General features: G+C 39.5%; 1 protein-coding gene across 10 annotated transcripts in view; it reads left to right on the top strand.

Moving 5' to 3' along the window:
• Positions 1-26,355, top strand: part of MAGI1 (membrane associated guanylate kinase, WW and PDZ domain containing 1) — a 617,590-nt gene that overhangs the window by 347,860 nt on the left and 243,375 nt on the right. For all 10 annotated transcript variants that reach the window (XM_060022852.1, XM_060022850.1, XM_060022856.1 and 7 more), the window contains exon 2: positions 19,332-19,448. In XM_060022852.1, the coding sequence (XP_059878835.1) occupies positions 19,332-19,448 (117 nt within the window). The remainder of the gene's footprint in view (positions 1-19,331; positions 19,449-26,355) is intronic.

The raw sequence follows: 26,355 nt of genomic DNA, 5'->3' as shown, positions 1-26,355 counted from the left end.
AACTCGGCTCTCCCACCTCAGAGGCACAGACCTCACACCTGGCTGGAGCACCAAGACCCTGTCAGCCACACGGCCAGGTACGTGGGGTGTTTCTTGCCTTTTGGGAAGTCTGAGCTCTTCTGCCAGTGTTCCGTAGATGTTCTGTAGGAGTTGTTCCACATGTAGATGTATTTCTGATGTATTTGTGGGGAGGAAGGTGATCTCCATGTCTCACTCCTCCACCATGTTGAAGGTCCTCCCCTACTCTTTTGTATTTAGAAAAATTTCAAACCCATGTGGCTGGTGGAAAAAACAGCATAATGTCAGTGACCAGCTATTAACATCTTGCCACACCCATTTCATCTCTCTCTATTTACACATATTTCCACTTTGCCATATTACCTGGGTGATGGGGCAATTTGTGAGCCTAGTTTATTCTTCTGTAAAATAGGATTGGAAATAGAACCAACCTCATTGGGTTGGAGTGAGGATTGTGAAGTTGTTACTTAGCTCTGTGGCTGGCGTGTCAGAAGTGCTCCATCAATGTTCACTGTCAACACTTGAGTCCAGCAGATTGCCCAAGCACAGTTCTCGTAGATCCTAATGTCTTTTAAAGTATTTAGTGTCTTCTTGAAGGACGCACACACATCTTCAGATTCCATTCAAGATTCTGAGTGTAGAGATATCTGACTTCAGCTATTGGTGAGGTTATGCAGCTGTTTGTTGGTTAGGGTAGGTATACGCTCACATCAGCTATGTAATGTTGCCAGCAGGGGAACATTGTCTTTCTTCTTTCTTTTTGTAAGTATTTTTTTTGTTTTCAGAACAGGTGTTATTCTACTGCACTGGTTCAACTGGAATAAATATAAGAATCACAAAAGGCTGGAAATAATGAGAAAAATAGAGATGATGGAATTTAAATCTTGTGTTTCTTTCCATGCTTAATTCTAGGTTCTTCTCACTGTGGGATAAAATTTGTTATCAAAAGATTGACCAGGAAAAAAAGAGCATAGAAGGCAGGCGGGAAATAATAATACAGCAGATATCCTGAATTGCTGCCAAAATGTTTCATGCTTGTCCCTGTGGGGAGTTAAATGTTATAGTAGTTTCTAGAGCTTCATCAGCATACGTAAATCTGTCCCACAGTCTCTATTTCACATGACAGACTTGCCGCACATTTTTCTTTAATTTTCTTTTCTTTTTTTAAAAAGTTATACAGAAACAAGACTAAAAGAACAACAGTCTTTGTATCACTAGCGGAAAGGATTCAATCTCTGCAGGTCTGATGAAGTACCACCTGCCTGGAGTCATGTGTGCTGTTTCTCTTATTATAAGATGTTATTACTAGTCCACTAGTGGAGTGGCAGCATCTCTTGAGGTTTGCAAGAGATGAGAGAAATAGGAAATATGCTCATCCTCAGAGCCTAGCTCCCTACATTTTGTTAAGGGACTTTGTTGGGCTTACATCATTGGTTTGAAAACTTTAGCATGTATTAGAATCACCTGGATGGCTTGTTAAACCAGAGATTGCTAAACCTGAGCTTCAGAGGTTCTAATTCAGTAAGTCTTGGAGTCCAGTAATTTGCGTTTCAACAAGCTTCTACGTAATGCTATTTAGGCTTATCTTGGAGACAATGAATACCCTCTACTCTAAGAATTACACAAGGAGAATTGCTCATGTAGAGATGCAGGACCAACATCTGAACCAGGAGTTAGTCAACGATGCCCCTTGGGCCAAATCTCCTGCCTGTGTTGGTAAATAAAGTTTTATTAGAAAACAACCTTGTTTACATATAATCTATGGCTACTTTCATACTACAAAGGCAGAGTTGACTAGTTGGACAGAGTGCATATATGATCCCAAAGCCGGAAAATATGTGCTATCTGGCTGTTGGCCCTTTACAGAAAATTTTTGCTGACTCCTGACCTAGACCAATGCTTGCATGTCATTTGGGGGAAGGGACTTGGAAGTAATTCTGTAAGTAACTCGCACACTGAGTGTTCCCAACTTGTGTGTGTTTTAGACGAAACGGTGCTTTTGTTTTAATTTTTTTACTTAAATACATATGATAATTGAATTCATTCATTATTTCTCAACAAGACATTCTCCAGATTAATTTTCTCATCAGAAGCAACAGTTTCTCAGAATGAAAAGAAACTTAGTTTTACCATCCATGCTTCCTCTCTAATACAGGGCTGGCATCTCTTTGAATTATTGGTGGGAAGTTTTACACGCAGGCTCAGCGACCATGGTTCACGGGCCCAGCTGCTCCACGGCATGTGGGATCTTCCCGGACCGGGGCATGAACCCGTGTCCCCTGCATCGGCAGGCGGACTTTCAACCACTGCGCCATCAGGGAAGCCCAGTGGAAAGTTTTTTAAAATCACATAATTAAAAGGAGAAAATCATTCTCATTTGAACACTGTCATTGTCAAATAAGTGATATTATATTTCCTTCAGAAATTGCTGAATGGAGTGCAGTTTGTCAATATGTATGAAGAATCTTTAAAAATAATGTTCATACTCATTGCTTTATTCATTCTGCATTCAGGAAGTTTCAGCAAATATTCATATTCAAGGTTTTCCATTACAGCATTGTTTATAATCGCTTTGTTTAAAGGAAAGATACCTAAATATCTATTAATATAAAGCTAATAATATTACGGTGAATCCACACTGCTATTTTGGAGCCATTTAAAATCAAGCTGGATGAAGGGAAGCTGATACAACCTTTTTGGAGGGGATTTTCTGTCAAGAGCCTTAAACATTTTTATGCCTTTTGTCCCAATAGTTTTACTCTAAGCATCATGAGAAAGTAATCAGAAATAATGGTAGATTTTGGATAAGGAGGATAAACACAGTGGAAACAATTCATATGCTTAATAATTGGTAAGGATTACATAGGTTGTGATCCACTGATAAGCTAAAATACTATGTAACTATTAAAAGTATATTCTGAGTACTAATAGTATATTGGAGAGCTGAGGCTCCGGCATCGGTCAGAGCGCAGGGAGAGGACTGGGGTTGGCGGCGTGAACGCAGGCTGAAGGGGGTTAGTGCACCACGGCTAGCCGGGAGGGAGTTGGGGAAAATGTTTGGACCTGCCGAAGAGGCAAGAGACTTTTTCTTCCCTCTTTGTTTCCTGGTGCTCGAGGAGAGGGGATTAAGAGCTCTGCTTAAAGGAGCTCCAGAGACGGGCGTCAACCACGGCTAAAAGCGTGTGGACCCCTGAGACGGGCATAAGACGCTAAGGCTGCTGCTGCTGCCGCCACCAAGAAGCCTGTGTGCGAGCACAGGTCACTCTCCACACCTCTCCTCCCTGAAGCCTGTGCAGCCCACCACTGCCAGGGCCCCGGGATCCAGGGACACCTTCCCCGGGAGAACGCACGGCATGCCTCAAGCTGGTGCAATGTCACGCCAGCCTCTTCCGAAGGCCCACCCCGCACTCCGTACCCCTCACTCCCCTAGGCCTGAGTGAGCCAGAGCTCCCGAATCAGCGGCTCCTTTAACCCCGTTCTGTTTGAGTGATGAACAGACGCCCTCAGGCAACCTACTCGCAGTTGCGGGGCCAAATCCAAAGCTGAAACCCCGGAGCTGTGCGAACAGAGAAGAGAAAGGAAAATCTCTCCCAGCAGCCTCAGAAGCAGCGGATTAAATCTCCACAATCAACTTCATGTACCCTGCATCTGTGGAACACCTGAATAGACAACGAATTATCCCAAATTGAGGAGGTGGACTTTGAGAGCAAGATTTATTATTTTTTTCCCATTTTCCTCTTTTTGTGAGTGTGTATGTGTATGCTTCTGTGTGAGATTTTGTCTGTATAGCTTTGCTTTCACCATTTGTCCTAGGGTTCTATGTGTCCATTTTTGTTTTTTTTTACTTAAAAAATTTCTTTTTCTTAATAATTATCTTTTTATTTTAATAACTTTATTTTATTTTCTTTTATCACCTTTCTTTCTTTCTTTCTTTCTACTTTATCTCCCTTTTATTCTGAGCTGTATGAATGAAAGGCTCTTGGTGCTGCAGCCAGGAGTCAGTGCTGTGCCTCTGAGGTGGGAGACCCAACTTCAGGACACTGGTCCACGAGAGACCTCCCAGCTCCACGTAATATCAAACGGCGAAAATCTCCCAGAGATCTCCATCTCAACACCAACACCCAGCTTCACTCAACGACCAGCAAGCTACAGTGCTGGACACCCTATGCCAAACAACTAGCAAGACAGGAACAGAACCCCACCCATTAGCAGAGAGGCTGCCTAAAATCATAATAAGTCTACAGACACCCCAAAACACACCACCAGACGTGGACCTGCCCACCAGAAAGACAAGATCCAGCCTCATTCACCAGATCACAGTCACTAGACCCCTCCACAAGGAAGCCTACACAACCCACTGAACCAACTTTAGCCACTGGGGACCGACACCAAAAACAACGGGAACTACGAACCTGCAGCCTGCAAAAAGGAGACCCCAAACACAGTAAGATAAGCAAAATGAGAAGACAGAAAAACACACAGCAGATGAAGGAGCAAGATAAAAACCCACCAGACCTAACAAATGAAGAGGAAGTAGGCAGTCTACCTGAAAAAGAATTCAGAGTAATGATAGTAAAGATGATCCAAAATCTTGGAAATAGAATAGAGAAAATGCAAGTAACATTTAACAAGGACCTAGAAGAACTAAAGATGAAACAAGCAATGATGAACAACACAATAAATGACATTAAAAATACTCTAGAAGGGATCAATAGCAGTATAACAGAGGCAGAAGAAAGGATAAGATAAAATAGTGGAAATAACTACTGCAGAGCAGAATAAGGAAAAAAGAATGAAAAGAACTGAGGGCAGTCTCAGAGACCTCTGGGACGACATTAAACGCACCAACACTCGAATTATAGGGGTTCCAGAAGAAGAAGAGAAAAAGAAAGGGACTGAGAAAATATTTGAAGAGATTATAGTTGAAAACTTCCCTAATATGGGAAAGGAAATAGGTAGTCAAGTCCAGGAAGCACAGAGAGTCCCATACAGGATAAATCCAAGGAGAAACACACCAAGACACATATTAATCAAACTATCAAAAATTAAATACAAAGAAAACATATTAAAAGCAGCAAGGGCAAAACAACAAATAACACACAAGGGAATCCCCATAAGGTTAACAGCTGATCTTTCAGCAGAAACTCTGCAAGCCAGAAGGGACTGGCAGGACATATTTAAAGTGATGAAGGAGAAAAACCTGCAACCAAGACTACTCTACCCAGCAAGGATCTCATTCAGATTTGATGGAGAAATTAAAACCTTTTCAGACCAGTAAAAACTGAGAGAGTTCAGCACCACCAAACCAGCTTCACAACAAATGCTAAAGGATCTTCTCTAGGCAAGAAACACAAGAGAAGGAAAAGACCTACAATAACAAACCCAAAACAATTAAGATAATGGGAATAGGAACATTCATATCGATAATTACCTTAAATGTAAATGGATTAAATGCTCCCACCAAAAGACACAGACTGGCTGAATGGATACAAAAACAAGACCCATATATATACTGTCTACAAGAAACCCACTTCAGACCTAGAGACACATACAGACTGAAAGTGAGGGGATGGAAGAAGATACTCCATGCAAATGGAAACCAAAAGAAAGCTGGAGTAGCAATTCTCATATCAGACAAAATAGACTTTAAAATAAAGACTATTATGAGAGACAAAGAAGGACACTACATAATGATCAAGGGATCAATCCAAGAAGAAGATATGATAATCGTAAATATTTATGCACCCAACATAGGAGCACCTCAATACATAAGGCAAATACTAACAGCCATAAAAGGAGAAGTCGACAGTAACACATTCATAGTAGGGGACTTTAACACCCCACTTTCACCAACGAACAGATCATCCAAAATGAAAATAAATAGGGACACAAGCTTTAAATGATACATTAAACAAGACGGACTTAATTGATATTTGTAGGACATTCCATCCCAAAATAACAGAATACACATTTTTCTCAAGTGCTCATGGAACATTCTCCAGGATAGGTCATATCTTGGGTCACAAATCAAGCCTTGGTAAATTTGAGAAAATCGTAATTATATCAAGTATCTTTCCCTACCACAACGCTATGAGACTCGATATCAATTACAGGAAAAGATCTGTGAAAAATACAAACACATGGAGGCTAAACAGTACACTACTTAATAACGAAGTGATCACTGAAGAAATCAAAGAGGAAATCAAAAAATACCTGGAAACAAATGACAATGGAGACATGACGACCCAAAACCTATCGGATGCAGCAAAAGCAGTTCTAAGAGGGAAGTTTATAGCGATACAATCCTACCTTAAGAAACACGAAACATCTCGAAGAAACAACCTAACCTTGCACGTAAAGCAATTAGAGAAAGAAGAACAAAAAAACCCCAAAGTTAGCAGAAGGAAAGAAATCATAAAGATCAGAGCAGAAATAAATGAAAAAGAACTGAAGGAAACGAGATCAAAGATCAGGAAAACTAAAAGCTGGTTTCTTGAGAAGATAAACAAAATTGATAAACCGTTAGTCAGACTCATCAAGAAAAAAAGGGAGAAGACCCAAATCAGTAGAATTAGAAATGAAAAAGGAGAAGTAACAACTGACACTGCAGAAATACAAAAGATCATGAGAGGTTACTACAAGCAACTCTATGCCAATAAAATGGACAACCTGGAAGAAATGGACAAATTCTTAGAAATGCACAACCTGCAAAGACTGAATCACGAAGAAATAGAAAATATGAATAGACCAGTCACAAGCACTGAAATTGAAACTGTGATTAAACATCTTCCAACAAACAAAAGCCCAGGACCAGATGGCTTCACAGGTGAATTCTTTCAAACATTTAGAGAAGAGCTAACACCTATCCTTCTGAAACTCTTCCAAAATATAGCAGAGGGAGGAACACTCCCAAACTCATTCTATGAGGCCACCATCACCATGATACCAAAACTATACAAGGAGGTCACAAAGAAAGAAAACTACAGGCCAGTATCTCTAATGAACATAGATGCAAAAATCCTCAACAGAATACTAGCAAACAGAATCCAACAGCACATTAAAAGGATCATACACCATGATCAAGTGGGGATTATCCCAGGAATGCAAGGATTCTTCAATATACGCAAATCAATCAATGTGATACACCATATTAACAAATTGAAGGAGAAAAACCATATGGTCATCTCAATAGATGCAGAGAAAGCTTTTGACAAAATTCAACACCAATTTATGATAAAAACCCTCTAGAAAGTAGGCAGAGAGGGAAGTTTCCTCATCATAATAAAGGCCATATATGACAAACCCACAGCCAACAACATCCGCAATGGTGAAAAACTGATAGCATTTCCACTAAGATCAGGAACAAGACAAGGTTGCCCACTCTCACCACTCTTATTCAACATAGTTTTGGAAGTTTTAGCCACAGCATCAGAGAAGAAAAGGAAGTAAAAGGAATCCAAGCTGGAAAAGAATAAGTAAAGCTGTCACTGTTTGCAGATACATAGAGAATCCTAAAGATGCTACCAGAAAACTACTAGGGCTAATCAATGACTTTGGTAAAGTAGCAGGATACAAAATTAATGCACAGAAATCTCTGACATTCCTCTACAGTAATGATGAAAAATCTGAAAGTGAAATCAAGAAAACACTCCCATTTACCATTGCGACAAAAAGAATAAAATATCTAGGAATAAACCTACCTAAGCAGACAAAAGACCTGCATGCAGAAAATTATAAGACACTGATATAAGAAATTAAAGATGATACAAACAGATGGAGAGATATACCACATTCTTGGATTGGAAGAATCAACATTGTGAAAATGACTTTACTACCCAATGCAATTTACAGATTCAATGCAATCCCTATCAAACTACCACTGGCATTTTTCACAGAACTGGAACAAAAAATTTCACAATTTGTATGGAAACACAAAAGACCCTGAATAGCCAAAGCAATCTTGAGAATGAAAAACGGAACTGGAGGAATCAGGCTCCCTGACTTCAGACTATACTACTAACCTACAGTCATCAAGACAGTATGGTAGTGGCACAGAAACAGACATATAGATCAATGGAACAGGATAGAAAGCCCTGAGATAAACCCTCGCACATATGGTCACCTTATCTTTGATAAAGGAGGCAGGAATGTAGAATGGAGAAAGGACAGCCTCTTCAATAAGTGGTGCTGGGAAAACTGGACTGGTACATGTAAAAGTATGAGATTACATCACTCCCTAACACCATACACAAAAATAAGCTCCAAATAGATTGAAGACCTAAATGTAAGGCCAGAAACTATCAAACTCCTAGAGGAAAACATAGGCAGAACACTCTATGACATAAATCACAGCAAGATCCTTTTTGACCCACCTCCTAGAGAAATGGAAATAAAATCAAAAATAAACAGATGGACCTAATGAAACTTCAAAGCTTTTGCACAGCAAAGGAAACCATAAACAAGACCAAAACACAACCCTCATAATGGGAGAAAATATTTGCAAATGAAGTAACTGACAAAGGATTAATCTCCAACATTTACAAGCAGCTCATGCAGCTCAATAACAAAACAAACAACCCAATCCAGAAATGGGCAGAAGACCTTAATAGACATTTCTCCAGAGAAGATATACAGACTGCCAACAAACACATGAAAGAATGCTCAACATCATTAGAGAAATGCAAATCAAAAGTACAATGAGATATCATCTCACACCAGTCAGAATGGCTATCATCAAAAAATCTAGAAACAATAAATGCTGGAGAGGGTGTGGAGAAAAGGGAACACTGTTGCACTGCTGGTGGGAATGTGAATTGGTACAGCCACTATGGAGAACAGTTTGGAGGTTCCTTAAAAAACTACAAATAGAACTACCATATGACCCAGCAATCCGACTACTGGGCATATATCCTGCGAACCGTAATTCAAAAACAGTCATGTACCAAAATGTTCATTGCAGCTCTATTTACAATAGCCAGGAGATTTCCATCCTAAGTGTCCATCATCGGGTGAATGGATAAAGAAGATGTGGCACATATATACAATGGAATATTACTCAGCCATAAAAAGAAACAAAATTGAGCTATTTGTAATGAGGTGGATGGACCTAGAGTCTGTCATACAAAGTGAAGTAAGTCAGAAAGAGAAAGTCAAATACCGTATGCTAACACATATATATGGATTTTATGAAAAAAATGTCATGAAGAACCTAGGGGTAAGACAGGAATAAAGACACAGACCTAGTAGAGAATGGACTTTAGGATATGGGGAGGGGGAAGGGTAAGCTGTGACAAAGTGAGAGAGTGGCATGGAGATTACCAAAGGTAAAATAGATAGCTAGTGGGAAGCAGCCTAATAGCTTATAGCACAGGGAGATCAGCTCGGTGCTTTGTGACCACCAAAGGGGTGGGATAGGGAGGGTGGGAGGGAGGGAGACACAAGAGGGAAGAGATATGGGAACATGTGTATATACATAACTGATTCACTTTGTTTTAAAGCAGAAACTAACACACCATTTTAAAGCAATTATACTGCAATAAAGATGTAAAGAAATAGTATATTGGAAATACTTATAAGTTACTTGTTAGAACATTTGGATATAAATCACATACATCGCATGATCCTACACATTTCATGTTAAATAGGGACCTCATGGAACTCTGAATTCCACTCAGACCTGTTCATGACCAGTTAAGCTTAGACATTTGAGTCATTTTGTTTTATTGGCCGTTCCGCACGGCATGCCGGGACCCTATCTCTCCGACCAGGGATTGAACCTGCGCCTCCTTCAGTGGAAGTGGGGAGTCCTAACCACTGGACCGCCAGGAAAGTTCCTAGAAGTCATTTTTGACCTCCTCCGTTGCATTTGGTATCTTCCTCTATCACACTGACGAACACTATCAGTTTCAGCTTTAAATTATATTGCCTCTGTCACCTCCTGTCCCTCTTCCCGGCCGTTTCTTTAATCCAGGTCCCTTCAGGTCTTGTTGGGTCAGCTTCACTGATTTCATCCCATAACCTGCCTGTACACTTGACCCACTGCACAGCTGCAAGAGTCCTCTCAAAATTTAGACCAGACCTTCCCATCTCCCTGACTAAAATCCCTTGAGTGGGATTCCTACTGACCTTAGAATAAAATACGGACTTTTTCTCATGGCCTGCGAGGTACAAAATTATCTGGTCCCTGCTTCTCTTTGTAACCTCAGTCTGAGCCTACCCCTTGTCCAAGCATCGTGCTGTTTCTCTAACATGTGAGCCTCTTTTCTGCTTCTGAAACTTTTGCACATGCTGTCCTTTTGCTTAGAATGCTTTCCCCCCACACTTGGCAAAGCAAAGCAGCTTCTTGTTTTCCTTCTCATCTTTACAATTACCTCTGCCCAGAGGCCGGCACTGTTCATCCTTCCCAAAACAGGCATGTCAGTCCCTACTCAGAAACTCAGTGTTGTCACGCTGTGTCTTCAGGGCCCTCAGAGTATCGGGCTGAAGGCACTTAAGAAAGATTTGTTGAGTGAGTGATTGAATGTCCTGCAGTGTCTAAGCATATTATAAGTGTATATGTATGTATACATGTGTATACATACCTAGGACATATAGTACTGTTAATGGTGATGCAAATTAACAGGTGATTTTTAACTTTCTTTGTTGTACTTTTGTGTTTTTCAAATCTTGTAATCTATCTTATTTCTTTATTGTGGTAAAATCTACATAACATAAAATGTATCATTTTAACCATTTTTCTTCTTGTTTGTTTTTGTGGTACGCGGGCCTCTCACTGCTGTGGCCTCTCCCCTTGCGGAGCATAGGCTCCGGGCGTGCAGGCTCAGCGGCCATGGCTCACGGGCCCAGCCGCTTTGCGGCATGTGGGATCTTCCCGGACCGGGGCACGAACCCGTGTCCCCTGCATCGGCAGGCAGACTCTCAACCACTGTGCCTCCAGGGAAGCCCCATTTTAACCATTTTTAAGTGTACACGTCTGTGGCATTAAGTACGTTCACATTGTTGTGCAACCATCACCACCATCCATTTCCAGAATTTTATTTTTCATCTTTCCCGGCTGAAACTCTGTACCCATAAACACTAACTCCACAGTAATTTATCTTCTTTTTACTATAAGAAAAATGTTAGGAAAAGTGTGTTAGAAACAAATAGCAAACATATTTTTCAGACAAAGCTCATTTAAATATATGTCAGATTGTAAGTTTGAGTGACTATAAAACTGGTAAATTTGTACTTCACTTTATAATTTTGTATTAAAAAAACCCTATCCTTTATAAATGCAAACTGCTGAACTGACAGTTTTTGTTTTTGTTGTAAGAGCTCCACTGCAGTATAAACCATTTGTGTTGCCTTAATAAATATACCTTTCCCGCAACTATAGTCAGTCCTTGAAAAAGCAGGGTGCTAAAGCAGAGAGTCATCTGGCGGTGTGATTAGCTTTATTTCCTGATGCATGTTTTTTTTTTTAGCCTTGAATATTTGAAATGTATTAAAGTCGAAATTCTAGTTGTAATGAAACACTATTCTTTGACTTTGTAGATGTTCTGGAGCTCATATGACATAAGGAGAGTTGTATTTTGTCTTCTCAGTTAGAAATGAATGAATGAAGAGAACTCAAAAATGTTCTCTCTGGAAACCTAATTTCTTCTTTTTTTAAAATTGAAATATAGTTGATTTACAATGTGTTAGTTTCAGGTGTACAGCAAAGTAATTCATATATATATATACACACACACACACACACATACATATATACATATAGATGTGTATATATGTTCTTTTCAGATTCTTTTCCATTATAGTTTATTACACGATACTGCATATAGTTCTTTGTGCTATACAGTAGGTCCTTGTTGTTTATCTATTTTATTTATAGTGCTGTGTATCTGTTAATTCCGAACTCCGAATTTATTATCCCCCCTTTCCCTTTCGTAACCATAAGTTTGTTTTCTATGTCTGTGAGCGTATTTCTGTTTTGTAAATAAGTTCATTTGTATCCTTTTTTTTTAGATTCCACATATAAGTGATATCAAATAACATTTGTCTTTCTCTGTCTGAGTTCACTTAGTATCATAATTTCTAGGTCCATCCATTTTGCTGCAAATGGCATGATTTCATTCTCTCTCTCTATACACACACACACACACACACACACACATATATATGTATATACACACACACACACACATATCTTCATTATCCATTGATCTGTTGATGGACATTTAGGTTGCTTCCATGTCTTGGCTATTGTAAATAGTGCTGCTATGAGTATCGGGGTGCATGTATCTTTTCAAATTAGAGTTTTTGTCTTCTCCAAATACATGCCGAGGAGTGGGATTGCAGGATCATATGGTAGCTTCATTTTTAGTTTTTTAAGGATCCTCCATACTGTTCTCCATAGTGCCTGCACCAATTTACATTCCCACCAACAATGTAGGAGGGTTCGCTTTTCTCCACACCCTCTCCAGCATTTATTATTTGTAGACTTTCTGATGATGGCTAGTCTGATTGTTGTAAGGTGATACCTCCTTGTAGTTTTAATTTGCATTTCTCTAATAATTAGTGACCTTGAGCATCTTTTCACGTGCCTGTGTGTTCTTTGGAAAAATACCTATTTAGGTCTTCTGTCCATTTTTTTATTGCATTTGTTTTTTTGTTGTTATTGGGCTGTATGAGCTGTTTATATATGTTGGAAATGAATCCCTAATTGGTTGCATCATTTGCAGATATTTTCTCCCATTCCGTAGGTAGTTTTGTTTATGTGGAAACCTTATTTCTTGACCATGAAGACTATTTCTACTGACTAGCATTCTCCCTTAGGATTTTTATTCTAGGAGATAGAGATCAGAGCAAACAGAGTCCCCTCATAATCCATCACCTTAAAAATGATGCTTCAGGTTGAGTTGACAGAAAACTATAGCATGGGAGAGGAAAAGCTGGAGAAACAGCACAACTCAGTTATTTTTAGGGGATTGTTTCATGTTTAAATAATGACAAGCAGGGCTTCCCTGGTGGCGCAGTGGTTGAGAGTCCACCTGCCGATGCAGGGGACACGGGTTCGTGCCCCGGTCCGGGAAGATCCCACATGCCGCGGAGCGGCTGGGCCCGTGAGCCATGGCCGCTGAGCCTGCGCATCCGGAGCCTGTGCTCCACAACGGGAGAGGCCACAACAGTGAGAGGCCCGCGTATCGCAAAAAAAATAATGATAAGCAAAGTGTGTAACAAATAATTGATGAAGGAATCATATCCAGAATATGTAAAGAGCATCTTATCAGGAATAACAAGACAACCTATTAGGAAAATACGCAAAGAATATGAACAGGCAAGTTACAGGAGAGAAAACATTAAAAAAATGATAGAATGTTCAATTTCAATAGTAATCAGTAGTTTTAAATTAGTGTAACATCAATATATCATTTTATCTTTATGAGATTAGGAAGATTTTTAAAGGTGGACAGTGCAGAAAAGAGTTAATGATTGTTAGGTTTAAGGCTGGCTTACCAGCCTTAAGTTGGTTCTTGGCTGGGATCTGGGAACTTAGATTTCAGGAGGGTTCCTTCCATTCCCAGACCTAATAGCAGATCACTGTGTTCTAACTGTTCATGCAAAAGATATGCTTTATTCTTTCCTTCTGAGAGTCTGGAGCTTACTTTCATGCCAGGCAGAGGCTGTCTACATGACCAGTTCCTAATAAAAACTGTGGGCCTTTATGTGTAATGAGCTCCCTTGAGTGTCTAACGGGCATATTTCACACATTGCCCTGGGAATTAGAGTGACTCCACTGGGGAGGGGACCCTTGCACCTGATTTCATTTGGACTTTGTTCCCCCTTGAGCCTTTTTCCTTTGCTGATATTGCTTTGTACCCTTTTGCTGTAATAAACTATAGCTTTGAGTACAATTATATACTGAGTCCTGTGAATCCTCCTAGCGAATCTTCAAATGTGGGAGTGGTCTCAGGACCCCTGATACACTAATAATAGCAATATATTGGCCTAAGTGTGGGGAAATGGGGTCTCCAAGAATTTTGGTAGAAAAGTAAGCTGGCACTACCATTTTGGAGAATTTAGCAATGCCTAGGTAAGTTGAAGGTGGCTATGTCTATTTCCAGGTTCAGATAGTTTAGAGCAAAAGAAGATTCACACGTTTGTTTAAAAAAAAAAGCATTATAATGACACTGCAGCCTTGTTGTATTGTCAACAACATTGGAAATAATGTAATTCTCTCTGAAGGAGAAATAAAATTGTTATGTTTTTTAAATGAAATATTATACAACATTTAAAATAATTCAAAATTACATCGATTGTCTGGTTAAATTTCTGTAGACTAATGTGAATCAAAAAGACAGAGGTATATTGTTGTAAATTTAAAAGCCACAGAATTCCAGGTGTATACATATGAAAATATGAAATAATGGCTAATCCAGGACAGGGTCTAAGCCCCCCCCCCCCCTTTCTTATTTAAATGATAAAATTGTCTTAAAGTAAGCTCTGAACCCTTTTCTTGGAAAAAATTCCACACATTACTGATCTGTGTTCTCTTTTCCATTTGCAAAACAAATCTTGAATTTCATAGTGAGTGAAGATGCTATGGCAAACTCTTTCTCTAGCAATTTATTACTTCATTGGCTCACTGCCCTTGACAATTAGGAGAAGATTTATAGACTTGTCCCCTTAATAATTGGCAATTAATTGGAGATTAGATGCCAAAAAGTACAGTATTTTTAATGTAATGAGACGGTTGAGGCTTTTCGCTTCCAAATGTCCCGGAACACAGAGTAAATGTTAACCGGCAGCATAGTTAACCCTGCCCTTTTGCACATCCACAGTAAAGAGGAGTTTTAGTTTGATGATCATAAACTTTAGCTAGTGTGGCTAGTTTGAATGTAAAGCTCAAGTGTAAACAAAGAGGGCCTATGTCTTAAGAATCCTTCCAATCTGTGTGCCCCTGGTTCACCTTGATAGGTACTGAATATGATCAGTAAGGATCTGTGTGGGATAAAGAGGGACTGTATCCTGAGTCTTCTTTGGAATTTTGTGTCTCACTCATAAGGACCTATATGGGATAAAAATATACTGAATCCTGAGACTTGGGAATGCTTTTGTCTTAGGCGGCAGTACATTTGGGTCCCATAACATCTTCACTACTTACAGTTCAGATGATAACTGTTAGTGTGTTTTTATTGTCTAGAACTCTGGTCTCCTAAGGGGAATATATATCCTAGGTTCTAGGCAATGGAGATTTTGCTGGTAAATACTTTTGTCCTTGTGGTCAAATTCAAGAGTGCCTTAGACCTAGAAGTAGAGTTGGCAGGTGTGACTGTCACCTATCAGTGATTGACCAGTTGGTTTTCTGAACTACAATTCCAGCACAGTACCAGGAATATATTAAACATGCACTAAATGTTAACCCGTTTACACGTGTCCAGACAATTTTAGCGCAAGTAGAGTTTTATTCCCTTCCAGAAACTCTAGAAGTATCCTTTAATCCAAATTTCCCTGTGCCTGTATTTTGTTTCTGGCCATGTAAGTCAATAGGTTTTATGTTTATCTGCATTTTTAAAAAGAGTAACAGTCCATCTTTGGACTGATCTCAGCTCTTTCTCCACTGCTTCAACTGTTGTCCACTCGAGGGGTAATCTCCACCTTTCAATAAGTGCTTTCTCTTTGCTAAGCAGTGTCTGAATCTCATTTAATCCTCACAACAGGCTTGTAGCAGAACTACTGTTACATCAGAGCTCTGTTTTTACAGATGAGAAAAGTGAGGTTCAGAGATTAGGCAAGGCACTTGGGTTCACCGGCTAATAAATAGTAGAACCAGGATTTACACCCGGGCCTGTCTGTTTTAACCACCAAGATTTACTCCACTCTTCTTTCAGTTTGTTTCTCTAATGGGAAGTTGAAAATTAAGCATTTACAACAGTGCCTACCACAGAGTCATTCAATAATAATGTATAGTTTTAACTTTTGAAATTGATTTTATGAAGTGTAATTTACATACTATAAAATGCACACATTTATATATACAGTTCCGTAAATTGTTTTTATTCTTCCAACTCTCTTGAAAGTTTCTGAACATCATAGAAAAACTATGTACCAGGATATATGCTGTTACTAAAAAAACAACGAAATAGAATAAATCAAATATAACTGATACACATGCTACTACTGGCTTCCACAAGCTGAGAAAGGAGTTAACTACTTGGCAAAAGAAATAGTCCTTGCTAGACTCTTAGAATACGTACTTCAAAATCAATTATTATTGTCAATTTAGAAATTGGCTAAAGTTGATTTTCCAGATGAAACAAAGTTGGAATTTGCTTGCAGTCACATTTCACAGGCTTAGTGAATTTTATAGCCATTTATGCACATGTTCAATAATGCACTGAAATACCATCATTAAGAACCCCAAATGTAGATGCTCATTGAACTTTTTTGAGTGTTGTGGAGAAAGAAGAATGACGTTTTGAATATGGAGTCATTTGAGGCTGTCACTATTTTACATTTCTTTACTTAAGAAGAATTTGGAGCATCTTAAATATGTTTTCTTGTAGCTATAAGATTCACAGCAGGTTTCTTTAAACCCAGCAACTGGAAAACAAGTGTACGTAATCACATATATATAATCTCATATATCCCATCATCTTTACATAATTCTATTGATGGAAAGCAAATCGTAGGTGCCCCCCACAATCAATGAGAGGGGATAACACAGTCATTAAACTCCTGGCCATGAGGAACATATGTGCCACTTTAATGTCTGTGCATTACAGTTACAGTTCCATAAGTTTTGATAAATGTATAACCCTGTGTTATTACTACCACAATTGATATTTACTGTATTGGAATCACCCAGCCTCCCAAGTTTCCTTGTGATTCCTCCTTTCAAATAATTTTTTTCTTGAAATCACTGTTGACTCTCAGGAAGTTGTAAAAAAATAGTTCAGACTTCCTGTGTACCCTTCACCCTGTTTCTTCCAGTGGTAACATCCTTACATAACTACAGTACAGTTGCAAAGCCAGGAAACTGACATAGATACACTCCATAGATCTTATTCCCTTGTGTGTTAGTCTCTGCCTACCCTCAGCCCCAGGTAACTGCTGGACTGCTTTCTATCGCTATAGTTTAGCCTGTTCTGAAGCTTTATATATAAATGGAATCATACAGTATGTTCTCTTTTGTGTCTAGCTTCTTTTGCTCAGCATTATGTGTTTGAGATTCATCCGTATTACTGTATGTGTTAGTGGTTTGTTCTTTTCAATTTTTGTGCTGCATCCTATTTGAATATAGTACAGTTTGCTTATCCATTCACCTGTTGATGGACGTTTGGGTTGTTTCCAATTTGGGGCTATTATATAATGAATAAAGTTGCTGTGAGGATTCATCTATAAGTTGTGCGTGCACATGCGCGTCTGAGTGTGTGTACTTGTTTTCATTTCTCTTGCATAAACAGTAGTGGAATTGTTGGGTTATTTGGTTAGTGAAGGTTTAACTCTATAAGATACTGTCAAATTGTTTTCCCAAGGGGATGAAACGTTTTATACACCCACTAGCAGTATAAAAAGAGTTCCTGTTGTTTCACAGCCTTGCTCTCGCTTGATTTTGATGTTGCCATTCTGGCAGGTAGGTGCTGGGATCTCATTGTGGTGTTAATTTGCCCTTTTCTGATAACTAGTGAAATTGAATATCTTTTCATGTGCTTAATGGACAATCATATATATATTTTATAAACTGTCTATTCAAACCTTGTGCCCATTTTAAGGAGGGGTGGGAAGTGGGGTTTGTGTGTGTCTTCTTCATTTAATAAATATTTGATGACTAATTAAATGTTTATTGAACGACCTGAGATTGACCTATGAATTTTTGTTTTGGCCACTTGAAGCCTTACAGGTACTACAACTCAAATAAAAGAGTCAAATTGGGTTTCATTAGTCTATTCTAAAATGATCAGCTAAAGCAGGGAATCTGGTTTTGAACATGATACTAAAATAAAGATCAGTAGTTTCCTCCCCTACATAGGTCATAGCATCTTCTGAACCATGGCTGTCATCCCCATGACTTGCTCGTTTTGAACATGGGAAAATTGTCATCTGAAGATGTGAATTTTGTGGTTCACATGGATACTGCCTTGCTGCATTGTTTCTCTAATGCTAGAAATGCTCTTACCTAATTTTTATCTTGTCAAAAAATGGAAGGACAATCTTAGCCTTGTTATTTTTAGTTGTCACTGAAGCAGTTTTCTCCATTAAGAATGAATATTAGCGAGGTTGATCTATAAGCCTTCTGCTGATCCTGTAGACTATAATTTGTGTTTATAATTAAAAAAAAAAGTTTGGTTACCTTCTCCGTTCTATGATACATTTTTGTAACAATATACTTTTTTTTAGCTTTTGTTTTGTTCTGTTAACTGTAGAGAGTTAAAGAGAAATAAACACATAGACCAGCCCAGGTAACTACTGCTTAAACAGCAACAAAATTTGAAAAAAATTATGTTTAGTGTTTATAAATCAACACAGAAAAGTAACATCTATATATCTGTATCTGTCTATGTAATGAAGAATGATGTCTCCTCCTTTATTTCCCAAACTCAAGTCCTTCTCCCTAAAGGAAACGATTGTTAAAACTTTCTGATGATTCCTTCCATTAATACATGCTCTCTCCTTTTCTTTGTTCTTCTCACACAAAAGTAGTCAGGTAGTAGGTACAATTCCACATGTTTTCCTGCAGTACAAGCACATGAAGATGTAGCTTTCACAGAGTAGTTATGTGGGTGAACTGTGCTTTACTTCGTTGATCCCTGGTGGTTGTTTCCAGGTTTTTGGTGTTTATTTTTATTTATTTTCTGTTATAAAAATGCTGCAATAAACAATACTAGAGATTTGGGCAGACTTTTGCAAATGTATAGGGTAAATCTGTTCCAGTTGGGTCCCTGGTCAAAGGACACTTTGTAATTTGTCAGCTATTGCTAGATTGCCCTCTTTAAGGTTTCAGCCACATCCACTCCATCTAATAGTGTCTGCAAGTGTCTACGGCACATATTTTAAATGTAATAGCCTCATTTCAATTCTTTGTTATTTGAGCCTCCTAGTGTTATGTGAACTGGGACCTCCAAATTAATGCTGTTTCAATGCTGTTTTATCTTTATTACATTCTTCCTTGCTTTTTCCCCTGCAGAGGAAAACCTAAAGTAAGTCTTCTTGATGACTGAGGGTGGCGGACTAGAATGGCTTTGCATGGCTTTCCCTCACACAGCTCTCAGGGTGCTCAGTCTCTAGGAAGCCCGATGGTTGATGCATTCTGTTTTATGTATTTCCTGTAGGAGGAAAGCTGAACAAGGACCTGCGACATTTTCTCAATCAGCGGTTCCAGAAAGGGTCGCCTGATCATGAGCTCCAGCAGACCATAAGAGATAACCTTTACCGCCATGCTGTGCCTTGTAAGTAGCCAGTTTGGAGCATCTTACTGTGGGGTGGGTGGGTGAAAAGTTGAGGGGAGAACTAAGAGCTCAACAGCTGGTTCTGGGACACTTGGCAGTTTGCTCACGTAGTGACTCCGTAAGTCCAGGGAGTCATGATTGACAACGGGACATGCAGTACTGCGCCAGGTAAATTACTCGGTTTTCAAGTTCTGGCTTGAGAATACTGGGCAAATTATTTATCCTTTGTAAGGTCCAGTTTTCACAACCGTGAAAAGGACATCTCACTCCTACTAACTTCACAGAACTGTTAGGAAGTCAAAGTCAAATGCTCGTCAAAGCATTTGTGTACAGTATGGGCGTGGTGTAAGCCTCATAAGTGTTAACCATGATTGTCATTAATGGGGTGGACCAGGCCAGAGGACTTCATGCTCACCTCTGAGGAGATCCATGGGACTCCGATAGCCTCTCAGCAAAGGGAATGCCTCAGTGGACTCTCTCTTCTTCTCCACCTTTATCAGATTCATAAATCATGATTTCACATAGGATTTTCTTTGAAGAAATGGTTTCCACAGATTAAAAAACCCAAAGCCCCAGACCCATTAGATCAGACCAAATCTGAGAAAGCAAGACATAAAATGTAGGGACTATGACATCAGGGATTTTGTGGCATGGAAGGAAGAAAGGAAAGAAGGAAAGGAGGAGGGAATCAGCCTATGGGGTAGGTGAATTGGCAGCTCAGTGGTCATGAGCTATTGCCATGCTCTACCAAACTACATTGCTGTACAGCTCATTATGAGGTGGGAATTCTGGGAAGACATACAGTTATTTGCTTTCATTCAAAAGAAGAAGAAAGAATGATTCTGATTTTATTGCTTGGGAGTTTTCTTTTCTCCTATTACCCAGTCCTTCAAAGTTTGACAGGTGTTTAGAAATATTTTTTTTAATCAGCAAAAACAAGGAGGAATAATTTGAAGTTCAAGGTACCCTGCTTATGGCTGTGATTTGTTTGCTATGAATATTTTCTTTAAAAAAATAATATTTTGCTAGTGATGTCCTAGAGTGCTATTGTTTCCTCGTACTACTGCAAAATAATGAACAGAACTGATTTCAGGCATACCATGGATCTGCAAGGACTTAGACTGGAAGTCTAGATGGGAAACTTTAGCGATCAGACTTTAGAACAGCCCTGCCTTCCTCTTCACTTATTAATAAAACCAAGGCTCCAAGAGGAAAAGAGGTTGACTACAGGTAACTTGGGTCAGTGACCCCAGGTTGCTGCTTTCTGCTGAGTGGCAGAGCTGCATTTGACAGAGAAAACATGATAATGTATTAATGTGACTCTCTGGCCCTCAGTTCTTTTAATTTTGCATCATTAGAATTGAAAACTATAATTCTAATAATATCCTAATAATAATTCCTTACACTTGGATTAGTAATAATAATTCCTAATGTCAGTCTCATGAATGAGGCAGGGATTATCTATCTGTTTTTTATAGAAATAAAGAAAGAAACCAAGACACGAAGATAAGCCAATAAAAACAAGGCTAAAGGTGATCAGGGCCTTACGTCATTGCCTCATCTCTGATATACTGTCCAGATTTACTCTTAGAATATTCCTTTGAGGTTGGGATTTTTAATACCCATTTTACAGGTGAGGAAACAGAGACACAGCACGACCAAGTAACTGTTAAATCGCAGTTCCAGGGTTTTGGGACTTGTAAGCCATCCAGGGCTATTTTTGTAGCTCGACCATTGCTGCCTCTGAAGTTCTAGTACAGCAGATTGGATGCAGTTTTGCAGAATTCAGTAATTGCAGAATCATGATTGTTCTCTGTGTAATTTTTCCCCTACTCAGATTCCAATTTAAGAAATGGGGAATGAAGCAAATGAGCACACCATTTCTTGACGCATCTGTGGTGTTACTATGGTTACATTTTGGCAAGCTTTTCCATTTATTTTTGCCACTGATTTATTGGACCTGACTGTGAGCTAAATGGCTTGATTTTAAGCTTACCACTGTGTAGGAATTGGGGCAAAAATGACCTCAGCCTTTTAAAACAGTGGAAAATCATGTTTTGTCTTTGCTGTATAATGCCATTGGTATTGATGTTTCATTTCTATGAAACCAGTAAATCAGGAACTGAGAATGAGGAAAGGGTCTTCCTACTAAAGAGAAAACAAGAAACATTTCACTTTATATTTCCTGCATAAAACAGGAAGGAAATTCAGGAAGAGGTCTGTTTCTGAGTCTGGCACAGTATGTGTGTCTTTGAACATGAGTAGACCAGGGGTGACTTGGGATTCAGTTATGGGCTTGGGTAACTGGGGCCACATTTGTGTTTATTTTGATTCTTTGGCCCATGTGACTGGTAGAGCAGAACTCTGTACCAGGCTGTTGTGCTCATGGATTAGAAAGCCCTTGATTGGAGCATGGATCCTCCCAGTGATAGTGTAACTGTGCCACAGGGAAATGAGCTCCTGTAATCTGTATTTTCCAGAACTTCCTGCTGCCAATAGGTCAGTGACTTCAGTCTTTTGAGAAGGGATGATCTCATGAACAGGTGTTTGCGAGCTGGGGTAGACTTCCTGTACATTTTAGGAGGTTCACATGTCATTAGAAATTAACAAACAAAACCTGTTTGTTCTCAAGTTTGTTTTAGTGTCATCATAGTGTAGTAGAGCCTTCTGGGCACCGTGATGGATTTTGCCGTTCGGGATTCCATTTTACCCTAATTCTTTGTCAAGGAAAATGCAGGTAATAGCATCCCTCTTTTACAGGTAAGAAAGTGAAGTAACAGATGTAACTTCCTCAAAATCTTACCAGTTCTAAATGCCACATTACTCACTTCTCAATACAGTGCTCCTTTTTTTAATTGGCTTTATTGAGGTATAATTCATATATCATACAATTCACCACTCAGAATGTTCATCCAATGCTATTTTTGCTATAGTTATTATTATTCTCCACTTCGCTTTTGCTTTGATTCAAAAACATTTATTATTTCCATGGTATGAAAAATGTAATCGTAGTTAAAATTTAATTATATTATCATTGAAAATCACTACCCCCAAAAATTTATGGCCAAAAAAAAAAAATAAAAAGAACTAGATGCACAATGAGTCAGCCCTGGTGTGAAATCTGAGGGCTGTTCTGTAGCTGGCTGGCCTGGTATGGGTCGTGTAACCTCTCTGAGTCTTTTTTTAACTCTTCAGTAAAATGGAAGCAGAAATACCACCTCCAGCATTGTCTCACCAAGTACTGACAGAAGCCCTAAGAGATGGGTCCATTGGAGGAAACAGAGGCTCAGAGAAGTATATAGCTTGCTTAGGATCACACAGCAAACAGCATGGTTAGGGTTTAATCAGTTCTCTCTCTAACTCTTTACTGGGTATAATCGACAGTCATGTGATAAGAGCAGTATACCATGGGCTACTGAGAGTGAAAGAAAAAAGAAAAAAACATTCTCATTGCTGAATTTTTAGTTTTAGCTGTTCAAAATCATGGGGTTTTATGTCTTGGGGGTGGGGGCTAGTTAAGGCACCATATCTTACAAATAAGTATCTTCTCTGTGATTTTCACGTATTTCACTGGTGTGTACAGTAGAATTTTAATAACTGCCTAATGATTATTCAGCTTTTAAAAAATCACTATAGGATTCTTTTGGGATATCTCAGTTTATCTTATTTTTCAGTAGATCTTTTTTTGTATACACATGAAAAACCACCTTAAGATAGATGGATTTGAAATGCATGTAAACGTCATTGGTGTTGCTCACTTCTCTCATTTCTCAGAATCATCTGGATACTATTCCTGTCTCCTGCCCCCTCAAATTCTGGTTATATTCCCAACCTGCTCCCCCTCAATTCTTTAGTCCTACAAACTTCGTCCATTGCTCGAATACACCTGGTATCTTCTTGTAACTGGGTATAAATTATTACCTCTTATCTCTCTCATCTTTCCATCTAACCAGTTCATAGCCTTCTTGTAAGCTTTAGCCTAGAGGCCACTTCCTCCAGGAAGGCCTCCATAGATTGGCCTATTGCCTTCCTCACTGCTCCCACAGTGCCCCCTCTGCCCCCCTTCCACCGCATACACGCCTGCTGCGTGTCTGTCTGTCCTGTTAGAATCTAATTTTTCTGAGGTCAGAGACTGGATCTACCTCAGTGACTAGCCCACACGTAGCTTAGTGCCTAGACCATGGGATAAATATCTGTTGAATGAATGATCAGATGAAGAAATGGATAAAGACACTTGTTGTTTTTCTTGTTTTCTCTTGATTACATAACATTTGGGAGAAATAGCAGAGCTGCTCTTACCATAAAGCTCTCAGAATAAAGAGCAGCTCAGAGGCTTGAGCTCTGAAATGGCTGATGAGGACCAACCCAGAGGAAAAAAAATCAAGGCTCCCAGTGAGCTTGGAACTAGAGTGCCCATTCACAGCTCCTAATTACAGTCTAGATATCGCTGTACCTCCTGCACTGATAGCCTCCCTGCTTTATGACTTCTTGTCCTAGCTGATGTGACAACATCTGAGATTCTTGCTTTGGAACGGCTGATTTGCCCATGAAGATAAATGCATTACCTGACAGGGCTTTTCATTTACTCTACTGCTGCTGTCAAAATGAGATACAGCTTATCCAGGAGTCCTGGGGCTCCGGAATATTGAAGCAAACCCCTCTTGTTCCTTCTCCCTTCTCTGGGCTTAACAGCGATGGAACGCATCTTTCTTTTCAAGCAGAGGTCATCTGAAAGAGGAAAGGATAAGTCAGTTTTGTTCTGTAGATTAACAAGTTGTTGATCAAGGCTCTCCCTAATACCAAGATCATTATAATCTGTGGAAGAGGCACTGATCATTGATTTAAAGGAGTTTACAAAGGGATTAAACGTGTTTGATCTCCAAGACCATTTAAATCTGATGCAGTAAACATGGGTGATCCTGGTCTTTATTTGTAGAAGTGCGATATTCTAATGGGCATGTTAGCATTTGCTAACCAACAGTTGGCGTTGTTTATTATTTTTGAATGTGACTGTGATGTCAGGAGCATAAATTACCTTTGGTATTATTTGAATGTATTAGTTTCTCTTAACCATAGCTGTTTCTAGTTCTGCTTGCCTAGAACCAACTCATTCTACAATTAGAGCTCATGATATGAACTAAACCAGTATGTCAGCAAGAGGCCAGGATAAAGAACTGGGTTTTGGAACATTGCTTCTTTCGTAGAATGTGCATCTCTGTGTTCAGGTTGTGTTTGACCTGAGTGGAAGGCTTCAGGTTGTCATACATGAAGTAGACAGTTCTGTTAGCATCCCCAGGACTGATCAGATGAAAGTCACTGGAAACTTTCTCACTGTGGCTATTGCCCTTGTCCTCTTAGGAGAGTTAAGTGCTGTCTAATATGAAAGGATCACTTAAGTCTTTACCAAGCCTAGCCTCATTGCAGAACTCTGACTAGTAACAATAATAACAGCTCTCCAGGTTTTGGACTCCTACTGTGTACCAGGTACCCTGCCATGATGCTTGTACATAGGTCATCTCTCACTCTGGCCTCATGGAGGCCACACAGACTATTAAAAGTCTAAACTCAAACTCACTGGACTCTTAAACCCTCCCCGTTTTCTATTCAATTGCAAATGTTTGTTGCCCATAGTAAGAGTGTATGTCCCTCCTCCCTTCTCCATCAGTTCTCAACTCTTGCTCTCGCCTTCCCTTTAACCCATCAGTACTGTATTTTCCCATGTGCCCCCAGCCAGTCTGTGGTCTGGAGACTCCTCTTATCCACCCTTACTGCCTACACCTGACCTTTCCTTCCTCCTCCATCAAGTCTTTCTTGTTCTACGTTGGTGTCCCATTGGCTGTCCTCTAAGATGCCAAGAACTAGAATAAAGAAGTGAATTGTTCATATTATGGTATAGGGTTCTCTATCCTACATAATACATATATTTTAACAGATAACTTTAAATGTGGCGCTGCTAGAACGACCCTATGAGATGGGATGTTCTGGCAACAAGGCAGATTCATAGGTAGGGATGAATTCTTATGGTTTTGACTTGGTTTTGTACTTTTTCTAGTGCTTAACACAGTATAGTATACATAGAAAACATTTTAAACACAAGATTGTCTATGTCAAAGGGCTTTCCCCCTCTGCTTGCTGTTTCACTTCTCAGACCTAGTTTCCTGTTCCACTGAGTTTAAGCTGAGAAAGTAACACAATAGTCTAGCCAAGGAGTTTTGTGCCAAATTAAAAAATAATGGGAGCACTTCCGTGGTGGCGCAGTGGTTAAGAATCCGCCTGCAATGCAGGGGACATAGGTTCGATCCCTGGTCTGGAAGATCCCACATGCCGCGGAGCAGCTAAGCCCGTGTGCCACAACTACTGAGCCCACGTGCTATAGCTAATGAAGCCCACGCGGCTAGAGCCCGTGCTCCACAGCAAGAGAAGCCACCTCAGTGAGAAGCCCATGCACCACGAGGAAGAGTAGCCCCTGCTCGCCACAACTAGAGAAAGCCTGTGCACAGCAACAAAGACCCAGTGTAGCCAAAAAAAAACCCAACACCAAATGAGGCTAAATATAATAAAATATATTTAAATTCTTAAAAAAAATAATGGGATTAGAAAAAAAACCTTTTTGTTTAGATGTGATCTGGAGTTAGAGTTTGGGCTCAGATAACTCTTAACAAATTTTCATCCACTTGAATGTCTGCTGGGGCATGGAAATATCACGAGGGAAGCAGGACGATCCTTTCTTTTCTGATAACAACCATGTCATAAATGCCAGGAGCACACCACTTCTCATTTCTGTAGTGCCCCTCAGGGAACATTGAAACCATTAGTGTGGAATCTCTTCTTACTTCTCACCAAGGGAGGAGACAATTATCCCATCAGTGAGTTCCTGAGAAGGACTTGGACAACATTTTCTCTTCTC

Source organism: Delphinus delphis, chromosome 10, assembly GCF_949987515.2.
Source record: "Delphinus delphis chromosome 10, mDelDel1.2, whole genome shotgun sequence".
Classification (NCBI taxonomy): domain Eukaryota; kingdom Metazoa; phylum Chordata; class Mammalia; order Artiodactyla; family Delphinidae; genus Delphinus; species Delphinus delphis.
The sequence above is the reverse complement of the archived record's forward strand: the minus strand, read 5'-3'. Positions and strand labels throughout refer to the sequence as shown.